The sequence below is a fragment of the Apus apus genome, chromosome 25 (genome assembly GCF_020740795.1).
Source record: "Apus apus isolate bApuApu2 chromosome 25, bApuApu2.pri.cur, whole genome shotgun sequence".
NCBI classification, from domain to species: Eukaryota; Metazoa; Chordata; class Aves; order Apodiformes; family Apodidae; genus Apus; species Apus apus.
This window is the reverse complement of record NC_067306.1, coordinates 21,352-40,339: the sequence shown is the minus strand read 5'-3', so window position 1 is coordinate 40,339 and position 18,988 is coordinate 21,352. Positions and strand designations below refer to the sequence as shown.

The 18,988-nt window shown below is 41.2% G+C and overlaps 2 protein-coding genes and 1 long non-coding RNA gene across 8 annotated transcripts in view; 2 read left to right on the top strand and 1 right to left on the bottom strand.

The window, feature by feature from the left end:
- Positions 1-3: 3 nt before the first annotated feature.
- LOC127394522 (ras-related protein Rab-18-B-like) lies at positions 4-6,160 on the top strand. The gene is made up of 7 exons (XM_051640537.1): positions 4-218; positions 295-350; positions 567-628; positions 1,554-1,626; positions 2,492-2,610; positions 3,507-3,573; positions 4,435-6,160. Exons 1-7 carry the CDS (start codon positions 154-156, stop codon positions 4,608-4,610), a joined length of 618 nt encoding a protein of 205 aa, XP_051496497.1. The 5' UTR covers positions 4-153; the 3' UTR covers positions 4,611-6,160.
- The window catches only part of MPP3 (MAGUK p55 scaffold protein 3), a 32,971-nt gene continuing 14,592 nt past the window's right edge, over positions 610-18,988 (top strand). Inside the window, exons 1-8 of one of the 6 annotated variants that reach the window (XM_051640529.1) lie at positions 9,486-9,585; positions 11,130-11,200; positions 12,580-12,690; positions 13,871-13,989; positions 14,536-14,613; positions 14,736-14,816; positions 15,339-15,476; positions 16,084-16,165. In XM_051640529.1, the coding sequence (XP_051496489.1) occupies positions 12,666-12,690; positions 13,871-13,989; positions 14,536-14,613; positions 14,736-14,816; positions 15,339-15,476; positions 16,084-16,165 (523 nt within the window). In that variant the 5' untranslated portion in view covers positions 9,486-9,585; positions 11,130-11,200; positions 12,580-12,665. The other 5 variants (XM_051640528.1, XM_051640530.1, XM_051640533.1 and 2 more) reach the window with 5 other exon arrangements.
- Positions 7,190-9,440, bottom strand: LOC127394526 (uncharacterized). Its single transcript, XR_007891646.1, has 2 exons — positions 9,103-9,440; positions 7,190-8,993 (listed from the first exon to the last, which is right to left on the bottom strand). It is a non-coding gene; the product is annotated as an uncharacterized LOC127394526 (long non-coding RNA).

Genomic DNA, 18,988 nt, shown 5'->3' with positions numbered 1-18,988 from the left:
GGTTCCGTCGGCGGCGCGCGGCGGTGCCAAGTGCGCAGCAGCGCTGGGAGCGCGGAGTTCGTCTGTAGCTGCCCCGCACGCCACCGATCCGCCCGCCTCGGCGGTCTGCCGCGTTCCTCGGCCGCGGGCGGTTCCAGGTCCGTGCAGCGGGGAATGGACGCTGCAGGCCTCACCCTGAAGCTTATTCTGGTCGGAGACAGCGCCGTGGGGAAGTCCAGGTGCGGGCTTTGCGGGCCGTGCGCTCGGGTGGGGGCTCTCGGTTCCGGGCTGAGTTATCTGTTTCTTTCCCCACAGCCTCCTGCTGAGGTTCACTGACGGGACGTTTGAACCATGCCTGAAACCCACCATCGGTGAGCCCGGAATTCGCCCGCTGGGGATGTTTTCGCTCGTCTTCGTTTGGGTCCCGCTAACGAGAGGCAGTGGCGGGCGCTGATAGGGAAGGGGAGAGCCGGCTGCGAGGGCGAGCGGGCGCTGTTTTTTGTTTTGTTTTGTTTTGGGGGAGGGGCGGCTGCGAGGGCGGGCGTTCGCCAGTTCATCCTGGCAAGCCTTCCTTTCTTACGTCTTAGGTGTTGATTTTAAAGTGAAGAAAATGGTGGTAGACGGCCGTGCAGTACAGCTTGCAATATGGGTAGGTTTTGTTCTGGACAGATGTAAACACTTCAGGAGCTTCTTTTTGTGTTTTTTTTTCCTCTTCCTTTCCTCGCCTCTTGCTAAAGCCTTCCGCATGTTGAGATTGTGTATTTAACGATGCAAATGCACATTAATAATGATGACCTGAATTTAGTAAACATATATTGCCAATTTTAGCGTTTTTTTTTTTTTTTTTTTTTTTTTTAACAAGGAAGAACTAAATTACAACATAGCTGTTAGTCTCTCTATTGTAATTTGTACTTTTTTTTTTTTTTTGTAAAAATCATATTTGTTTAGTTCTTTTGCCTCCTTATTGTTTGTTCCGCAGAGTTTTTAATGTTGCGCTTAGGAGCTATTTTTGAAGATTCGTGAGAATGTGTGACATTATTCAGTAGTAATTGAATGTAACTACTGATTTTAAATTTCTTATCTGGTTAGAGTCTTAGCAAACTTGAAGTAGTTCTTTTTAACTGGATGCTCCTTTCCTGCTGTGGGGAAGCAAAGGGAGATTTTTGAATCATTATGTTTCCTTTCCTGCAGTGTCTCTCACCTCATTCACTTCAGGTGATTGTTTTCTGATTAAGCATAGCTACATGGCTTGCAGCAGTAGCCTGTTAGTATTTCTCTTGAGTCCCATTGGCTTTCTCGTTGTATCACTCACCTTACTGTGAGTACTGCCTGTACTTCTCGTGTAACTTTCGATCAAGCCCCCTCCATTCTTTTTTACCCCTCCTTATCAGTTTGCTGCTGCTGCTGTTTTCTGACTGCTTCCCTCATTCTGTTGTCTTACGTTTCACAGAGCCTTACTGGTCAGGAAAAAATTAACTTTGTTTATCTTGTGCAGTTTAAAACACCTTTTTTTGATCTGAACATATTTCATTTTTTTGTGTGTGGTGTTTTGGTTTTTTTTTTCCCTTCTGTAGGACACCGCAGGACAGGAGTGCTTTAGAACACTGACTCCCAGTTATTACCGAGGAGCTCAAGGGGTTGTTTTAGGTAGGAAGTATATGGAAGAAAAACATGATTACAAAAGGTGTGGTCTTTTTTAATAACTAAATATGCACGTCTTACAAAAAGAAGTTGTCTGAAAGAATCAGAGAAACATTTACAGTTTTTAAATTACTGCATCATTAGCTCAAATACTGAGTATGCAAAACCACTGGCAGGAAATAACGCTTCTTTGAAATATTTTAAATTAAAAATACAGAGGTGGCATGCTGCAGGCTGTTCAGTGGATCAGTTCTTACTTTTGTAATTATTACTTTGGTGAGTTTCTGGTAATAAGGCAAATTTGGTTTTGCGATTTGTTTTTTTTCATCTTCCCCCCCCCATGATATTTTTATTCCCCCCCCCCCCCCCCCCCAAATGACTGGTGTACAAAACTATTTGCTGTACAAAACATTCCGACTCTTATGCAGCTTTTTAAAGCTAAGTGAATGCAGTTATGAAGTTACCAGTGACGAGAATTCAGTTTTTACTCAGAATCTGCATTTTGAGCAGCAGTGCATGCATGCAGTTATATGTTAAATGAAGTGACAAAATACCTGTTCTAAAATATTCTGTTCAGAACTAGTAACAGGTATAAGATTTAAACTGGTAAGGTCAATTTTCGGTCACAGATCTACTGCGCGGATGCTCGTGTTCTAGAATACCTAGTGACTTTGAGTGGCACAGCCATTGTGTTCCAGCTCTGGGAAGAGGGATATGGTTGGTACATTTTAATGTAATTCCCTAATTGCTTTTTATTTTTTGTTGGGAGGGACACAACAGTAGTTAGCTAGTAGGGAATAAGTTCTGCCATAATTAAGTAAATATTGTTGAAGACTCTACAGCTGTTAAGCTCCTTTTCCTCTGTTACCAGTGTATGATGTTACAAGAAAAGACACTTTCGTAGGACTAGAGAGCTGGCTGAATGAGATGGAAATTTATACCGCCAAAAGCAACACTGTGAAGATGTTAGTTGGCAATAAAACTGATCAGGTCAGTTTAGAAATGCATCCTCATACACACTTCCTCAGGTGACTCGGTTGTGATAGACAGTATAAATGTGAGCTAAGTGCTGAAACTAACACATCTGTTTGTGCGAGGAGGTGATTCATTCTGTAACTGAGGAACCTAGGTTAGGTAAGCTCCAATTACTATGCCATTTTTGAAGCAGAGCTTGTTTTAAGATTTCAATGGAAACTCTCCTGGAGAGATACAATTGATGAGAGAGATTCTCTTAAGATAGTGAAAGGTTCTGCCTAAAAATTGTTGTACACCATTGAAGTTAACTGCAGTGCAACAGCAACAACTGCTGCTTCCTTTTTGACCAGACTACTTTGGACAGGTGGTGGGAAAGGAGAATTCGGCTCTTCAGATGGCTATAGAGTGTGCATCTGTGTGGGTCTGAGGTTCACTGGTTGCTCTCTGTTTTTGGAGTGTTTTGACATATGTTAGATGCCTGTTGTATAATGAAATGTTTCATTCTTGCCTTTCTTCTACAAGAGGTTTCCAGGATGGCTATCCTGAACTAGGTTCTCTTCTGCCATCTTCCAAATCTGTCAATTTTCAGATTGTTTGATATGCCTTTTCAGCTATTTGGCTCCTGAAACCTCCTTTCTGGCATATATCTTGCTCCTAGTTAATTCAGAAGATAGCAACGCATTAATTTCCTACTGATTTGATATTGCTGCTGTTCACTTTGACACCCTAACAGCTTGCCTAGCAGTAAGCTGTCTGTAGAGTGGGAAAATCTAGTTGCTGATTACTACATGGTTTTATAGACTTTTTTTTCCTTTCAGCAAAACTTCACCTCTGCAGTAGTGCTTTTCCAGGGAATTCCTTTAGTGGCAAGCGTAGCTTATTTTAGTCATGTTCTTCATTCATTTGTGCAGCCTGATCGTGAAGTAGAGAGAAGAGAAGGACTCCAGTTTGCTAGGAAACACTCACTGCTTTTTATAGGTATGTAGTTCTATACAAAAAACTTGCTTATTTTGGTGTTGCTAAGCGTGAATGAAGTGTACGGCTATAGTTCAGGCTGATTTACTTTTTTTTAGTACCTAATTAATCTGGGTTCCTTTTGCTGCATTAGTGTATATACATGGATGAAGATTTTAACTTTTTTCAGAGATGCTCTGCATTGATTGCAATTAGAAGTATGTTTCTCTGAAAGAGATTTACTTTAGATACTGTGTAGGCATGAATTTCGTATTCTCTTGAAACTAGCAGAATTTTTAATTAAGAACCTAGAAGACTGGAATTCTTCTGACCAATGTCAGCAAGGACCTTGGGTAGATCTCCCTTTTGTTTCCACGTTTCTGTTGCAGCTACATAAAAGACAATATTCTTAGACCAACAATGAAATGTACAATGTGAAGATTTAAATATGGGGAATATATATATATATACACACACATATATATATGTATTTTAAGTACCTTTCAAGGTAAGTGACTTGGAAAGATTTTCAGAAGAACCTGGAACAAATACATAAGGGAAAACATGTAATTCCCTCTGCGTTCTTTGTTTCCTAGCTTAGTTGTGGAATAGTTATCTTGTAAACGTACTGTCACAACCTGAGAACAATTTCTGTTTCTCCATTATAGAGAGAATGGGGAGTTGTGGATTTTTTTACGTGGAAAAATGAGATGCTTCAGACTGAGATGTATTAATCATATTAGACTTAATTTTGCCTTTAAGGGAGAATGGAGAGGAGGTTCACTCATTAAAAAAAAATTATCTTTTCTCTGGTCCCACAAGAACTTATTACAAAATGGAATACTCCCTGCAAATAAGATAAAATACTTCTTCCCCCTCCACCAGAGACCAGTGCCAAGACTCAGGATGGAGTGCAACATGCCTTTGAGGAACTAGTCATAAAGATCCTGCAGACACCAGGTCTTTGGGATAAATGCGCAGAGAAGCAGAGTCTCCAGCTAATGGAATCTTCAACACATCGGGATAAAAGTTCATGTGGTGCATACTGTTCACTTTCTTAAATCTACAAGTGGCTGTTCTGTCAAGAGTTGAGTGGACTTGTTTTTAACAAAAAAACAAAGCAAAACAAAAAAACACAGAGGTGGGAGAGTGGGAAAAGTTCCAAGCACCAGTTTGCCTTGTTTGATCTGCCACCAGTTCTGTAGAGCCCGAAACTAAACTGATGAGCAGAATACATTTTTGTTCATTAACAAAATACAGTTTCTCCTTCCTGTATGCACAATTGGTATCTCCAGATATTTTTCTCATAACTGTCAGAATTTTTCTCAAAACATAGTGCTGCTTAATGGCATTCAACATACCTTTTCAGAAAATCCAGCCTTAGCATAAAATAACATAGTATTGCGTTTTGGAATATTAAGAAGCCCCAGAATGGCATGAAAGTCATCTGCCCATCAAAGTTCCCTTAAATGTAGTTAATAGTCAGGACTCATAGTGAGCAGTGACATTGTTTCCCTATTTCAGCTGGTTTAAGGCAGCTGCAATTGCTACATGATACCTGGAAATAAGTTGTAGAGTTGAAGTGAAGATGCATTTCGGTTAACATTTGGGAGGGAAAAAAAAAAACAAACCATGTTTCCTGTGCAGTAGTTGTAGGGCACCTGTTGCTGCTCTTGAATACTTTGTAGTGAGGATCAGTGGTGAAAACGGAGTAATTATTTTGGGCTGGTTTACGCTGTGGGTCCTTTGCAGTTAACAGAGTTCCCTGCAAACCCATGTTCCTACCCTCATTCAGCAATTGGAGGGCTAAAACTAATATAAAATGTGCTGATTATGAAGTAATTCCCACTAAGCTGAGTCCGTTTCGAAGTTCTGTCAGGTGACTGCCTCTTTTTACCTTTTCCCCAGCCATTAAACTTGCTTCCTTTTCCTGAAAACAAAGCCAGTCACAGCAGCTGTTAGCCTATACTGATCTTGGTAGCAGCGCCTCTAGCAGACTTCTAGTGCCTGCAACACTGTAAAAGTATCAAACCCTTGGGAACAATATTAAAAGCCTTTGAAATGTAAACTGAAGTGCTTGTAAACAAGTGACAAATTTAAATACAGTCCTTTTTTAAGATGCATTTTTTGACAAGTCTTCACTATCGATTTTATATTGGTGGGAGTGCCTTCCTGAGTACCAGCAGTGATATGTCACAAGTGCTACCACAACACAGCTGAAGACAAAGCATATAAACTTCAAGGTCGTTCTGGGACTATTCTAGCCTGTTCTCTGCAAAGTTGTTCTTTGTGAAACTGATTTCTTCTGTGAAAAGTGTGCCTTTACAATTGTTGATAAAGGGAACAGAAATATCCGTATTGGGTTTTTGCATCAGCTTCTCTGTCTTGCAATGGGGTTTCTTTGACTGCAGGCATTTGCAACTATATGTATACATATTTGCCTTACAAATATAATTTCAATAGCCAGAAGATGTTTTGAAATGTTTAGTGTTGTGTGGGGTGGGTTTTTTTGTGTTTTTGTTTTGGTTTGGTTTTTTGTTTGTTTGTTTTTAGTAGCTTGAATAAAGGCAAGCAGAACAATAAAATAATTAACATGACCGTGGAAAACCAAGATAGTTTGAAGAGGCTTGTTGACTGTAAGCCTACCCACAACCAAAAGAATTCTGAAACAGCAGGGATGTACACTTTGAATTACCTTGAACATAAATCTTCAGTTTGATAGGGAAATGCACTGTTCAGCAAACTGGCTACTTGTACTGTACAAATCTGGTACATCTTAGCCCATCCAAACAGTAAAATGCTCATTATGAATTTCTGTTTACCACTACAGGTAATAGTAGCAGCATTACTGCTGTCTACAGTGTTGAAGCTGTATTCCAAAACAGAGGAGTTCTGCCTGTGCTTCTGTTGTGGGGTGACCTGATGCTCTTTTTTTACAGGAGGAATACTGGGTATGCCCATCATAGGAACACCTTCGATTTCCCCCTCCCAGGCTGCACATAGTAATCGTGGATACATCACAATCTACAGCTTTATTAGCTCCTTAATATTAAAGTAGAAAGTAGGAACGTGGGACTTCCTGGGCAAATGTCTGTGTTGCTTACCATCAAGGCAGATGGATTTTTAGATGAAATACAGGGCTAGTAGTGATGTGCAGAGTTGTGTCTTGGGATAATGTAGATGGGTATCATGGGGCTTGAGTATACGTTACTCACATGCCCATCTTGCAAAACAGAAGGACTTACTTCCAGGCAGTGATGCTCTTCTCAGACTCAGTCTTCTCAGACTGAGTTTAGCAAGTTTGCTCTTTCAAAAGGAACCTACCTCTTTAATGACGTACAAACCCTGCTCCAATCAACAAACAAAACAAACTACTCCTGAAAGTCTGTATAATAATTTCTGACAACTGATCTGCTGCAAACAAGTTATGTCTCAAGTGCTAATAAGGATGGTTTGTACCTAAGAATTCCAGTTGGTGGCCTTCATTTGTCAAAACCAAAAATCTTACAGAGTGGTTATTTTATTAACTGTGTATCAACATACTTGAAAGCAGTGAAGAACTTCCAAGTTTTTTCAAGGTTAGAGTAGATGTACAAAAGAAAAAGTATGACCGCACACAAACTGGATAACTCTGACTGCATTTTCCAAATAATTTTGACTTTTTAATATATTTTGATGGCATGTATAAGAAAATACAGTTCTGCAGACTCGATAGCAATATTTCAGTCTGACTCAGTTGCTGCTGAAAAAAGCAAAATAGCCAATAGAATTATTTTTTTCTTCTAGCCAAAGGAGTATCTGATTGTGAACTTTGGATTCTTTCCAAAAGGATTTTAGGCAAGCTTTCCTACAAAAACTGGAATGTATCACTATTTTATTTTCTTAAGAGCAGAGAAACTGCATGCTTTCACCTTGGAAATACTTGCTTCCTTTCTGCTTGAAAGGGCTGTTGGGAGAAAGTGCAACCTTAAAAAAGGGCAATACATTCACCTTCAAAATTTCTCAATTCACCTTCAAAAACCTCTCTATTTTTGTAAGAAAATAAGATGGTTACTCCACATTACTGGCAAATCACAGAAACAGTACCCCACTAATGAGATGTTTTTTAATAGTTTCTTATCTCCCTTACAGAGTGCTTCCCTCAAAGAATTCACTAAGTCCTTAAGATCTGTGCAAAATACAGTTTTGTTGAAAAGAAAACCCTCCCAGCTGTCATGCAAGAGTAGTATTTCAGAATCATATTTACATTCAGTAATGCAGTCACAGCACACGTAGTGTAACTTTATAACTGCACAAAACTGAAAACTGATTTGTAGGTTCTTGCATTTCATGGGATTTTCCTTTTTCTTGTTTTGTTTTTATTCTCTTTTTCTCCTATAAATCAGTGAAAATTACTTCAATTAAAAAAGGTACAAGAAGCAGCAATTTGTTTCTTTTCTCCTGGTAACTGCAGCAGACTAGTAAAGTATTACTAGCTTTTTTGTAATGATTAACTTATATTTGAAGAAAAGAACTGATCCTACATGCATTTAATAGTATTGCTGCCATCATATCTGCAAAGCCACACCGAGTAAATCCTTAAACCATCTGCAGTGAAGAACTAACTGTAAAGAAGAGATTTGGCAAGAATTTGTGTAACTGTGACTAAAGGAACTGTAGTATGCATTCTTACAAACAAAATGAATATTTAGCAGTAATCAAAGTAGCCTGTTGACAAATCTACATGTGCCTTTTTCACACAATTTTGACAAAAGTTTTGAAGTGCTCCTATGCTTTATGCAGTAATTGCTGGAGATGGAAGCACTGCTGTTTGTACCCTGGCTCAGAAGAGAGAAAATGTTATTTTCTTTCACATTATTCTTTGTTCTGGTGAACTGTAGGAGAATACTGGGAAGCATTTCTATTTCGCCTTTAATTAATGCCATTAGTCACTGTCACGATGTATCACTAATTATTAACTTTAGATAAATCAATATTTAATTATACATGAAATTCCATAAAGCATAAAATTAGCATGAATGTTTAGTAAATACTCCTAAATTATTACTTGGTATTGCATCTGGTAATTGTCTAATAGATTGTCCTATCCTTACTGCTGAGGACTTTTAAAGCATTGAAGAGCTGAAGAGAGTACTCTGCAAGCTAAAACTAGCCTCTCCATCTCCCAAATAATACCATTTTTTTTCTAGGGAAAAAAAAAAAAAAAAAAGATTCTACCTCTGTAGACCCTAGTGGATCTTCTGCCATACCACTATTATTGAATTCAGCTTTTTGTCTTTAAGGCCTGGATCGCTTCTTGTGATGTGCCAAGCTGTCCTATGCCATTGGCCTGTGAGCTTCTGCTCCCTTGATGCCTGCCCACCACACATCCATCAGCACGATTTGCCCCCTGGTATTTTTGTGCATGGTCCAAGGCCGTGTCCCCTCTCCTGGAATTAATTGCCCTAAAAAAAAAAAAAAAAAGGACACTGCAGTGGCTTTCTGGATTAAAGTCTTCTAATGCCACAGCACACCTGACAGCTGCTAGCTAGGGGACTACACGGCTACACTCACGGCCAGCGACACTCGCGCCCCAAGGACTTCAGAAAAGGGCGCTCTGGATCCCGGTTATTTTAGAGCAGGTAGGGCCGGGTCGCGGCAGCGGCCTGCGTCCGTACGGCGCCCCAGGGGCCTCCCGACCTCCTCTGGAGACGCGTGCGGGCCCTTCGAGGGAAAGCCCGGTCTGGCTCCGTCACCTCTGAGGTGACACCCCAGGCTGGAGGTCGCAGCCGCTAAACTTGACAGTGAGCTGCCGCCCCGAGTATACGCTGCGGTCTCTGGCGAATCCCCAGCGTTACACGACGAGAGACGGAGGCTGCAGCAGCCCCGCGCTGGCGCGGCCGTCCGCCCAGCCCCAGGCAGGTGCGGGGGGAGGGAAAGAGGCGGCGCGTAGAACGGCTCTAAGGGCGCATGACCGAGACAAGAAGCGGATTACGGGGCGGTAGGCACCAGGGAGCTGCTCAGCGGCCAGGCAGGGCAGGCAGCCCCACCGCACAGGTCAGAACTTGGGCCTGGGCCCGCAGGTAACCGTGGCCCGGCGGCAGCATTGCTCCCGAAGCGCGGCGCGCCTCTGTACCTGCACAGGCGGCCAGGGCGACGCCATTTTGCAGCCGGGCGGGGCCGGGTCGGGCTCTGACGTTGCCTTCGAGGCACGGGCCTCAGCGTGGCGGGAGCCCGCCTGTCTGCTGGGATTTGTCTGGCGGGCTCTGGCTGAGGCCGGGGACTATGGCCGTGTCTGGCGAAAGCCCTGCGGAGTTCCCCAGGTGGCGGAGACGTGGCCGGAGAGGCTTTCGCAGAGCCCGGCCTCGCCGCTACGGAAGCAGGTCTGGTAGAGGTTATGTCGCTGCCAGCGTGCGGGATCTGCGGTCCCGGGCGTAATTTCGCTTTGTACCCGCTGGGGCGTGAGGATGCTCGGGCTGCGCTAGCCTTGCCGCCGCCAGGCTCATCGGTGCTCGAGCTCGGTGCGGTACACAAAAAGCTCTCTCCCGGTCCGGGAAGCTGGTCGTCCTCACCGTGCTCCGCCCGTCGGGTTTCTCCCAAGCCGCTAGGTCTCCTGAGGGGCGCCCTGCTGAGCCTAGACCCGCGGGCCACGGGCGGCGTTCCGTCCCGGCGCGACGTGCCTGCTGCGGGGGCTCGGACGAAGAGCCTGCCCCGTGGAGCCGATCGGGAAACGATGTGCGGTTTTCTCCGCGCTTTGTTCAGCCATCAGTGTAGTCGCTCTTTCAGTGCTAAAGTGAAGGTGTAATACTCAGAAAAAGACTAGTTTGGTAAGATTTGTACACGTTTTATACACAAAGTGAGGAGAAATCTTGTGTCATAGGTATGATCTTAATAGCATGCAGATGTATTTTCTGACCTAATCACTAAGGTGACCTTCTCTGGAAAGGTGTTAAAATGAATTGCTTTCTGAAATGAGATCTACTGCTTTGATGGTTATATCGGGATTACAGAAGCTTTATGCTGTATTAGGCTATGAACCACACTACATTTATTTTCCAAGGTAGTGGGGATATGCAAAAGCCGGGTTATCCCCCGGTTCTATTTAGTTGCTGCGTTTTACCCCATGCAGAGCATCAGTTTGGTTTATTTAGTTAGCCCTTTCAAAATATTAACAGTCCTTTTCCTAGGCAAGGGAGGTGGCTCAAATGTTGTGTCTTGGGAACAGCTGGTAAAGGATATGTGTGAAAAATTAATTATGGTTTACACGAGATATTTTTAAAGATGAAAAGTGTATTTGAGCCAATTCACACAAAAATGATGAAAGTATAAGATTAATGGTTTTGAGCTCTGCTTATAAAATACCACATGCTGGGGCTGAATTCAGTATCTTGACAAAGAGTGTGCTGATGACAAATTACTGGATATGGAATGCTTTTCATTCTTCTGACTGTTAATTCCTATGAGTCCCGGCTATTGGGCTTTTTACAAAGCATGGGAAATGCCAGTAGGGGAACCTGCTGTTTTGATTATTTTGTCTAACTCTTTTGATGCTTCTGAGTTTGCTGTCGGATTTTTGAAATGTTAACACACGTATTTTCCAGATTCCATTATGTGATGCTTTTTCAATAAGAGTCTGAAAAATAACTCGGGTTTTCCTGGGTTCTGGTGCCAAGTAAGTTTAGTTTGTCTGTGGGAAGCATGCATTGTTACAAAGACAGGGCATGCAGTTACATTTCCCTTTCTCGATAATTAGAGGAGATTTAAAATGTGTGCCAAATTACATGCAATACTCAAGGAACCAGAGCAGTTTAATGAATTGCCTATATAGTTCTTTTGGCTTGAAGTGTGTGGAGGTGTGTATGAAATTTATTTCTTCAAAGAAATAGGTAATAAAAATACTTTTGAAAGTTAATTAAGTTAATGTGTAATCTATCGATTGATTCACTCTAGTGAAATTTCAGCACTTTCAGTTAACTTGCTTTGACAACTTATTTATGTTTTTAAGCATAGCAGCAGAAAATAGGGGTACAAAACACAGGTGACTATTGAGCTCAATATTTCAGTACATTGCAAAGAAACTCAGGAATCTAGAAAATGCTAAACTAGTGCATGCTAATTTGCCATGCAGTGCAATGGTATTTTCAGGCAGTTAATACAAATAAAGTTGAATCAGAAAAGCATCACAAAGTGGGTGTCATGTGATCAAACTATCACAGATTTATCCACAAATAGAAGCACAAGGAGCATCCTTTATTGCAATTAGCAAAGAGTTGGAGTACCTCACATTTCTTTCTAATCCTTTGTGTGCTGATATGGCTGTTAATTTTTCTGCAAGCATTAGTCTGATTAATCTTAAGAGCATGAATGAGATTTTAAATGCTCTGGAATGCACAAAGTGTTTCATTTTGGACTGGCATGTATAAGCACAGATTCAGTTTTGCAGTCTGAAGTGAAATTGCTCTGGACTCCTTTGCTTTCAGTGACAAGAAAAATCAGCAATAAAAGCATCTCATTGTTTGTTGTAGCATCCTTAGTACCAATGAGCAAGGTTGATGGAGTGATACTCCTACTAGCTTTAATGAGTTGCATGTAATTGTAGTGTGGTCTACATCAGAATGACAGTGGGATGTGTAAATTCCTTTGTGTGCTTTTAGGAAGCCCCAGAACATTTTGTTGTGATGATGTCTTCCTGCATACTCTATTTCTATGCATATGATGTTTATCATTGCTTTTAGCCCTCCATGCAGCAGCATGCTTTTTTTCTTTTCTGTCTTTTCTTTGAGAATAGAATCAAGAAGCAACTGCTCACTTCAGTATCAGCTTTATCCAAGATACTGTCTTATGTGGAGGGAAAAGATGGGCTGTTCTCCACATTATTATAGAACAGCATTTTTCATGTTGTTACTTGCATAGCAGAGTAACTGTAGGACTCAGCCTGAATCACGCTTAAATGAACACTTGAGACAAAGATGTACTAGAATTTTACGATTTTTACATGATTGCCATTTTTATTGAATGCTTGAGCGTAGGTATTATCTTTGCTTATTTCAGGACTGCCTGTGAATCGCAGTCCAGAAAGAAGAAACAATCGTGTTGATTTAAGTTGCACATTTGTCTCTAAGATTAAGAACAAAGCCATGCCAGTGTTTTCAGAAGACTCAGGTAACTAATCTGCATGCTTTCAACAGATGAGTGACCGAAATCTTAGTGTATGTATTTCACATAGGAAATAAACTCAAATTGGAGTTAAATAAGATAGATTAAGGTAGTTCAACTACATTTCTTAGCAATTACCAAAAAGAATACAAGGAAGGTGGATTATAAAAGGTGGAAATGAATAAAGTTAGTAATAAGAGCCCTAGAGCCCCTGAATATATGCTGGTAGACAGGTTCCTATAGACAGTCTCTTAGTGTAACACTGGCTTCTATGCATGCTTATTAAGTATCAGCCCTTATATCTCTGCAACTTGCTGTTCCACTTAATATTTTCTGAATAGGTCTTAGTAAGTCTTGTTAATATTCTTTTAGCTTAAAAAAACAGTGATTCCATTCAAGGCTTGCTAACCATCTTCTCCAGTATGCTGTCCTGGGTGAAGTCATATATGCTAATGGTACTGAGTTTTAAAGCAGAAGTGAGTTTGAGTGTCCGGGATCCAAGTGCACTCTAGAGTTCATGGAGAGAATAGCCAAAGGAGCGGATTTTAGCCCCCCTCTCCTTTTTTGTTTGTTTGTTTTCTGAGTCATGGTCCACCAGGAGAAACCTAATGTTTGCCTCGCCCTGTGCACTGCCACATTGGTATATTGATAATTTAAGCACTTTTTAGAAAACCAGCCACAAGCTTATCTTCCACTGTGGTGGAAATCTACACTACTCTTATCTTACTCTGGTCAGAACTGACTTTTATCAGGTGCTTCATGCTAGCAAGGGCAGGATAACACTCGTAGGCAAAGCTGCTTGGGAAGTAGAGCTGGTAGCTGTGCAACGAAGTAGGTAGTTCAGAAATTCTGCAAGTCTGCTGTGGCACTCTAATAACGCAAAGTTTGTTACAGGGCTAGTTCTGGAAACAGGGTAAATAGCATGAAGGGGGAAACTTGAAAAGTAATGTCTTTAAAAACATGTATTGCTTTGGTAGCTTTTGCCTTAATATGATATATATTTTAAGCTGTGTTTGCTCCTAAAGAAGGGAGGGAATGTTACAAAATTAATGTAAGATAAGCACAAATCTCTCTGCAAACTTAATGATCACAAAGATGGTACCCAAATAAATGTAGTTGATGTTAAGTCTGTGATAGAAGCCATGCTATCTACAAAGCTTTTGTTCTGTCTTAAATTTAAATTTAGGATTGCATGAAACTTTAGCCCTTTTGACATCTCAGCTAAGACCTGATTCAAATCATAAAGAGGAAATGGGATTCCTTAGGGATGTCTTCAGTGAAAAGAGTCTCAGCTACCTGATGAAGGTAAAAGTTAAAAAATGAACACAATTTTTTTCTTACGGGCTACTTAGTCTCTGTTAGTTACTAAGTCTCTACTCACAGGTCTCTTAGTCTCTCTTCTCTTCATTTATCAACCGTTTAGTTTGCCAAAGTTTGCTTTTTTGTTTTGTTTGTTTTTTTAAGAAATCTATTATGACCAAAGCATGTATTCATTTAAGCACAGACATTAAGGACAGTTGTTGAGAATTAACATATTTCATTCCGAAAAAAATGTTTTTGTCTTGATTGCCAAAATGCAGATGCAATGCCCAGTAGCTAAAAAGCAGTGTGGAACGGCTTCATTTTTTTTCCCTTATGCTGCTGAAGTCTTAACAGATTTTCTGGCTGTGAAACTAGCATGAGCAAAAAGAAAACTGAAAGATTCCTAACCAAAACAAAAACGAGAGAGGTTATTTTTCTGATGCTTATCTAAGAAAAAAATTTTCCTTAAGTATAAAAATATTTCAGTATAGGTATATTTGGGAAGTTCTGTATCTCTGTGTAGTAATATAACTGAATAATCCTTTTCAGATTCATGAAAAACTCCGTCATTATGAAAGACAGAGTCCGACTCCTGTTTTACATAGTGCAGCAGGGTTAGTTGAAGATGTAAGTAAAAATTCTTGTCTTCTTATTTTCCCGTTGTTTAAGCCTGCTTTTTTAACAAATCAAAGCTATATCTTGTTTGATGGACTTCTCTAATTTTCAGGTTGTTAATTTCTGTTTTAAAGGTAATAGAAGAATTGCAGACTGCCCCAGTGAATAACGAAGAAAAAGAGCTACTTCAGCTGTTGTCAACACCACATCTCAGGGTAAAAAAAACATACCAGAGACCTTACAAAATTTCTTTGCAGAATACCAATAGAATATTTTGTAATGGAAAAATTACATTGGAGAGTTCCGAAGAGAGCAAAAACCTTGTACAAACTGTAGTTCTATTCCACTACACAGGCTTTAGGATGCAAAAGGGATTAAGAGGACACAGGCCTTTCATGCACAATGCACCATGTTGCCTTTCCTCACCTCCTTAATATTTTCTGAGGGAGCAGAAAATGAAAGAATACCATTTCTCAACCTTTTGCTTTCCATAGTCCACCTCCATTCTGTAAGTTGTTTTAGGCTGAGCTTTGTTATTGCCTGGATTTACTTTCAATATCAACATACACCAATATATAGTTTACATGATGGGTAAGATAATTGCTAAATCTCTTTTTGGGAATTTTTGGTGAGGGTGGGAAAGGGAAGTTTTAAGTTTCCTGTAGTGTGGGAGACATTAGAACTGAAAGCTGTAGTACTGCCCCATTACATTACTGCTTCTTATTTCCTTTATGCAGGCAATGCTTGTAGTACATGACACTGTGGCACAGAAGAACTTTGACCCAGTCCTTCCACCTCTACCTGATAACTTGGATGATGATTTTGATGAGGAATCAGTGAAAATTGTTCGGCTAGTGAAAAATAAAGAACCCTTGGTACATACAAGATAACCCATCTCTAGTCATAAAACTCTGTAGTTCATTAGTGTGAGTATGGAAAAGATACCTGAAGAGGTAGTCAGTCTGCAAAAACCCGGAGTGTCCTGAAGCTAATAAGATACCATTAAAAGAAAACTTTGGTAAATACAGCCTCACAGTTTTATGTGAGATGCTTTATAGGCATGGGTTTGTAACACCTGTTAACACAGGCGACATGATCTCTGAGGAGACTGTATATGTTGAAGCAATTATGCTCATTATACATATTATTTTCATGTTGTAGCTTACACTCAGTAAATTAATACCTTCATTTGCATGAAAGTCAGTGATGTATGGTAAAACTATGCTTGATAGCTGTATGTAAGCATTATATTGACAAGGTGCTAACTTAATACAAATAGAAATGGAGGAAATTATTTCATAAGACAGAATAATAGCATTGAGGAACAAATCTGCTAAAGTGCTTTTTGTGCATGCTAATAGTAGCAGAAGAGAGTAGTGACTCCAGTTTAGAAATCATATTAGATTATATTTTATTTCACTACTCACTGTTTTCTAAGTAAATCTCTTACGGTGTCTTGGGGGTGGGTATGTTTTATTTCAGGGTGCTACCATCAGAAGAGATGAGCATACAGGAGCTGTGATTGTAGCAAGAATTATGAGAGGTGGTGCAGCTGATCGCAGTGGTAAATTTCTGAAGGGGATTTAAAATTGTATTCGTAAACTGTTTTAAAATTTCCAAAATTATGCATGCATGCGTGTCCTATATACACACACCTAGACCAATAATATCCAACTAAATGTGATGATTATTCAATTCAAATCCAGTCCTTTGGACATGGCTGTTTAATACGTGTATAGACTATTTTGTGAAAAAAAAACCAAAACAACAAACCATCAGAATCTCAACAGGCAACAGTTAGATGTCGAGTCTGAACTAGTATGTTGGCTCTCTGTGTAGTCATTGGAAGGAGACAGACATTGCTGGAGAACAGATCATCCCAAGAAGCTTTAAAATCATAGAATCGTAGAATCATTAAGGTTGGAAGGGACCTTAAAGATCATCAAGTACCAAACCCCCTGCCATGAGCAGGGAACCCTACCACTAGACCAGGTTGCACAAACCTCGTCCAACCTGGCCTTAAAAACCCCCAGGGATAGGGCATCAACAGTCTCCCTGGCCAACCCATTCCAGTTCCTCACCACCCTTTTAGTGAAGAATTTCTTCCAAATATCTAACCTAAATCTCCCCTCTCTTAGTTTAAAACCATTACCCCTTGTCCTATCACTATCTTCTCTGATGAGAAGCCCCTCCCCAGCTTTCCTGTAGGCCCCTTTCACGTACTGGAAGGTGCTATAAGGTCTCCCTGGAGCCTTCTCTTCTCTAGGCTGAACAGCCCCGATTCTCTCAGCCTGTCTTCACAGCAGAGGTGCTCCAGGCCTTTGATCGTCTTGGTGGCCCTTCTCTGGATCCTCTCCGACAGGTCTATATCTTTCTTGCGCTGAGGGCACCAGAAATGAATGCAGTATCCCAGGTGTGGTCTGAGCAGAGCAGAGGGGCAGAATCACCTCCCTGGCCCTGCTGGCCACACTTCTTTTGATGTAGCCCAGGATGCAACTGGCTCTCTGGGCTGTGAGCGCACACTGGCAGCTCATGTCAAGCTGCTCACCTACTACCACTCCCAAGTCCTTCTCCTCAGGACTGCTCTCCAGCCATTCTCCCCGCAGCCTGGATTTGTGCCTGGGGTTGTGCCAACCCAGGTGCAGGACCCTGCACTTGGCCTTGTTAAACTTCACGAAGTTGGGATTGGCCGACCTCTCCAGCCTGTCAAGCTCCCTCTGGATGGTGTCCCTTGCCTCTAGGGTGTCAACCACACCACAGAGCTTGGTATCATCAGCAAACTTGCTGAGGATACACTCAATCCCACTGTCTCCAACAAAGATGTTAAACAGTACTGGTCCCAACACTGGCCCCGGAGGGACACGACTTGTCACCTACCTCAATTTGGACATTGAGCCATTGACCACAACTTTCTGGGTGCAGCCGTCCAGCCAATCTCTTATCCACCGAGTGGTCCATCTGTCAAATCCATGTCCTGTCCGTTTGGAGACCAGGACGTCATGTGGGACAGTGTCAAATGCACAAATCCAGGTAGATGATGTCAGTTGCTGTGCCACCATCCACCATCTCTGTTGTAGAAGGCCACCAGATTGGTCAGGCTTGACTTGCCCTTAGTGAAACCATGTTGGCTGTCACCAATCACTGCTTTATTTTCCATGTGCCTTAACAGACTTTCCAGGAGGATCTGCTCCATGATCTTGCCAGGCACAGAGGTGAGACTGACTGGCCTGTAGTTCCCTGGGTCTTCCTTTTTCCCCTTTTTAAAATAGGGGTTATGTTAGCTTTTTTCCAATCGAGGAACCTCACCACAATGCCATGATATCTCAAATATGATGGACAGAGCCTTAGCAATTGCATCCACCAGATCCCTCAGGACCCATGGGTGAATCCCATCGGGTCCCCTAGATTTATGCACCTTCAGGTTCTTTAGATGGTCACGAACCTGCTCTACTCCTACACTTGGGGGGGTAACTCACTTTCCCAGTCCCTGCTTTCACCTGTTGTGGCCTTTGTGTTGAAGCTAGAGCACTTGCCAGAGAAGACTGAAACAAGTCATTGAGGACCTCAGCCTTCTCAATATCCTGTGTTGCTACCTTGCCTGTTTCCTTCAGGAGAGGGCCTACACTCTCCTTGGTTGTCCTTTTCTCCCCAGCATACCTAAGGAAGCTTTTCTTATTGTTCTTAACGTCCCTGGCAAGATTTAATTCTAGCAGGGATTACGCTTTCCAAATATATTGGATTTCCAGGATAGGTCACTGCAGGGATTGTCTTGCTTCCTTATTGACTATAAAGGGAGCCTACACAGTAAGCTCCCTTGACAACTGAATTTCTGGTGTCTAGTGGCAGGAGAGGTGTGTGTGTGTGTATGCTGTAATTTGGGATCTACAGGGTTAATTAATGCAGTATTTGACCTTCCATTTTCTAGAAGGTGATCATCCAGATTTTATTAAATAAGCTGAATTGACCTGATACGAGATTTAGACTCCAATCCTCATGCACTTCTTTAATATACAAGTAATGCAATACCAAAATTAATTACTGTGATGAAAAAACAGTAGCTAATTACAGGTTTCTTCTTATTTTTTGCCATTTTTCACAGTAGTGTAATCTGATAAATGCAACATGAAATTACTAAAGTGTGTGCTTAGCGTTTCTGTATTTCATCAGTAATTATTAATTTAATAGGTTTTTCTCTAAAATAACTGCTAAGAAAAATGCCAACAGAGGCGGGAGAAGAAAGAAAAACGAAGCATGTTTTTATAACAGCAGTTATATAACACAAGTGTAACATTTCTTACTGAACAGGATCCTAAAACTTGTAAGGGTCTCTTCGTGGCTTTTTTGGAAAAAAAAACAGTCCAACATTCTTTATGAGATTGTAGTATTG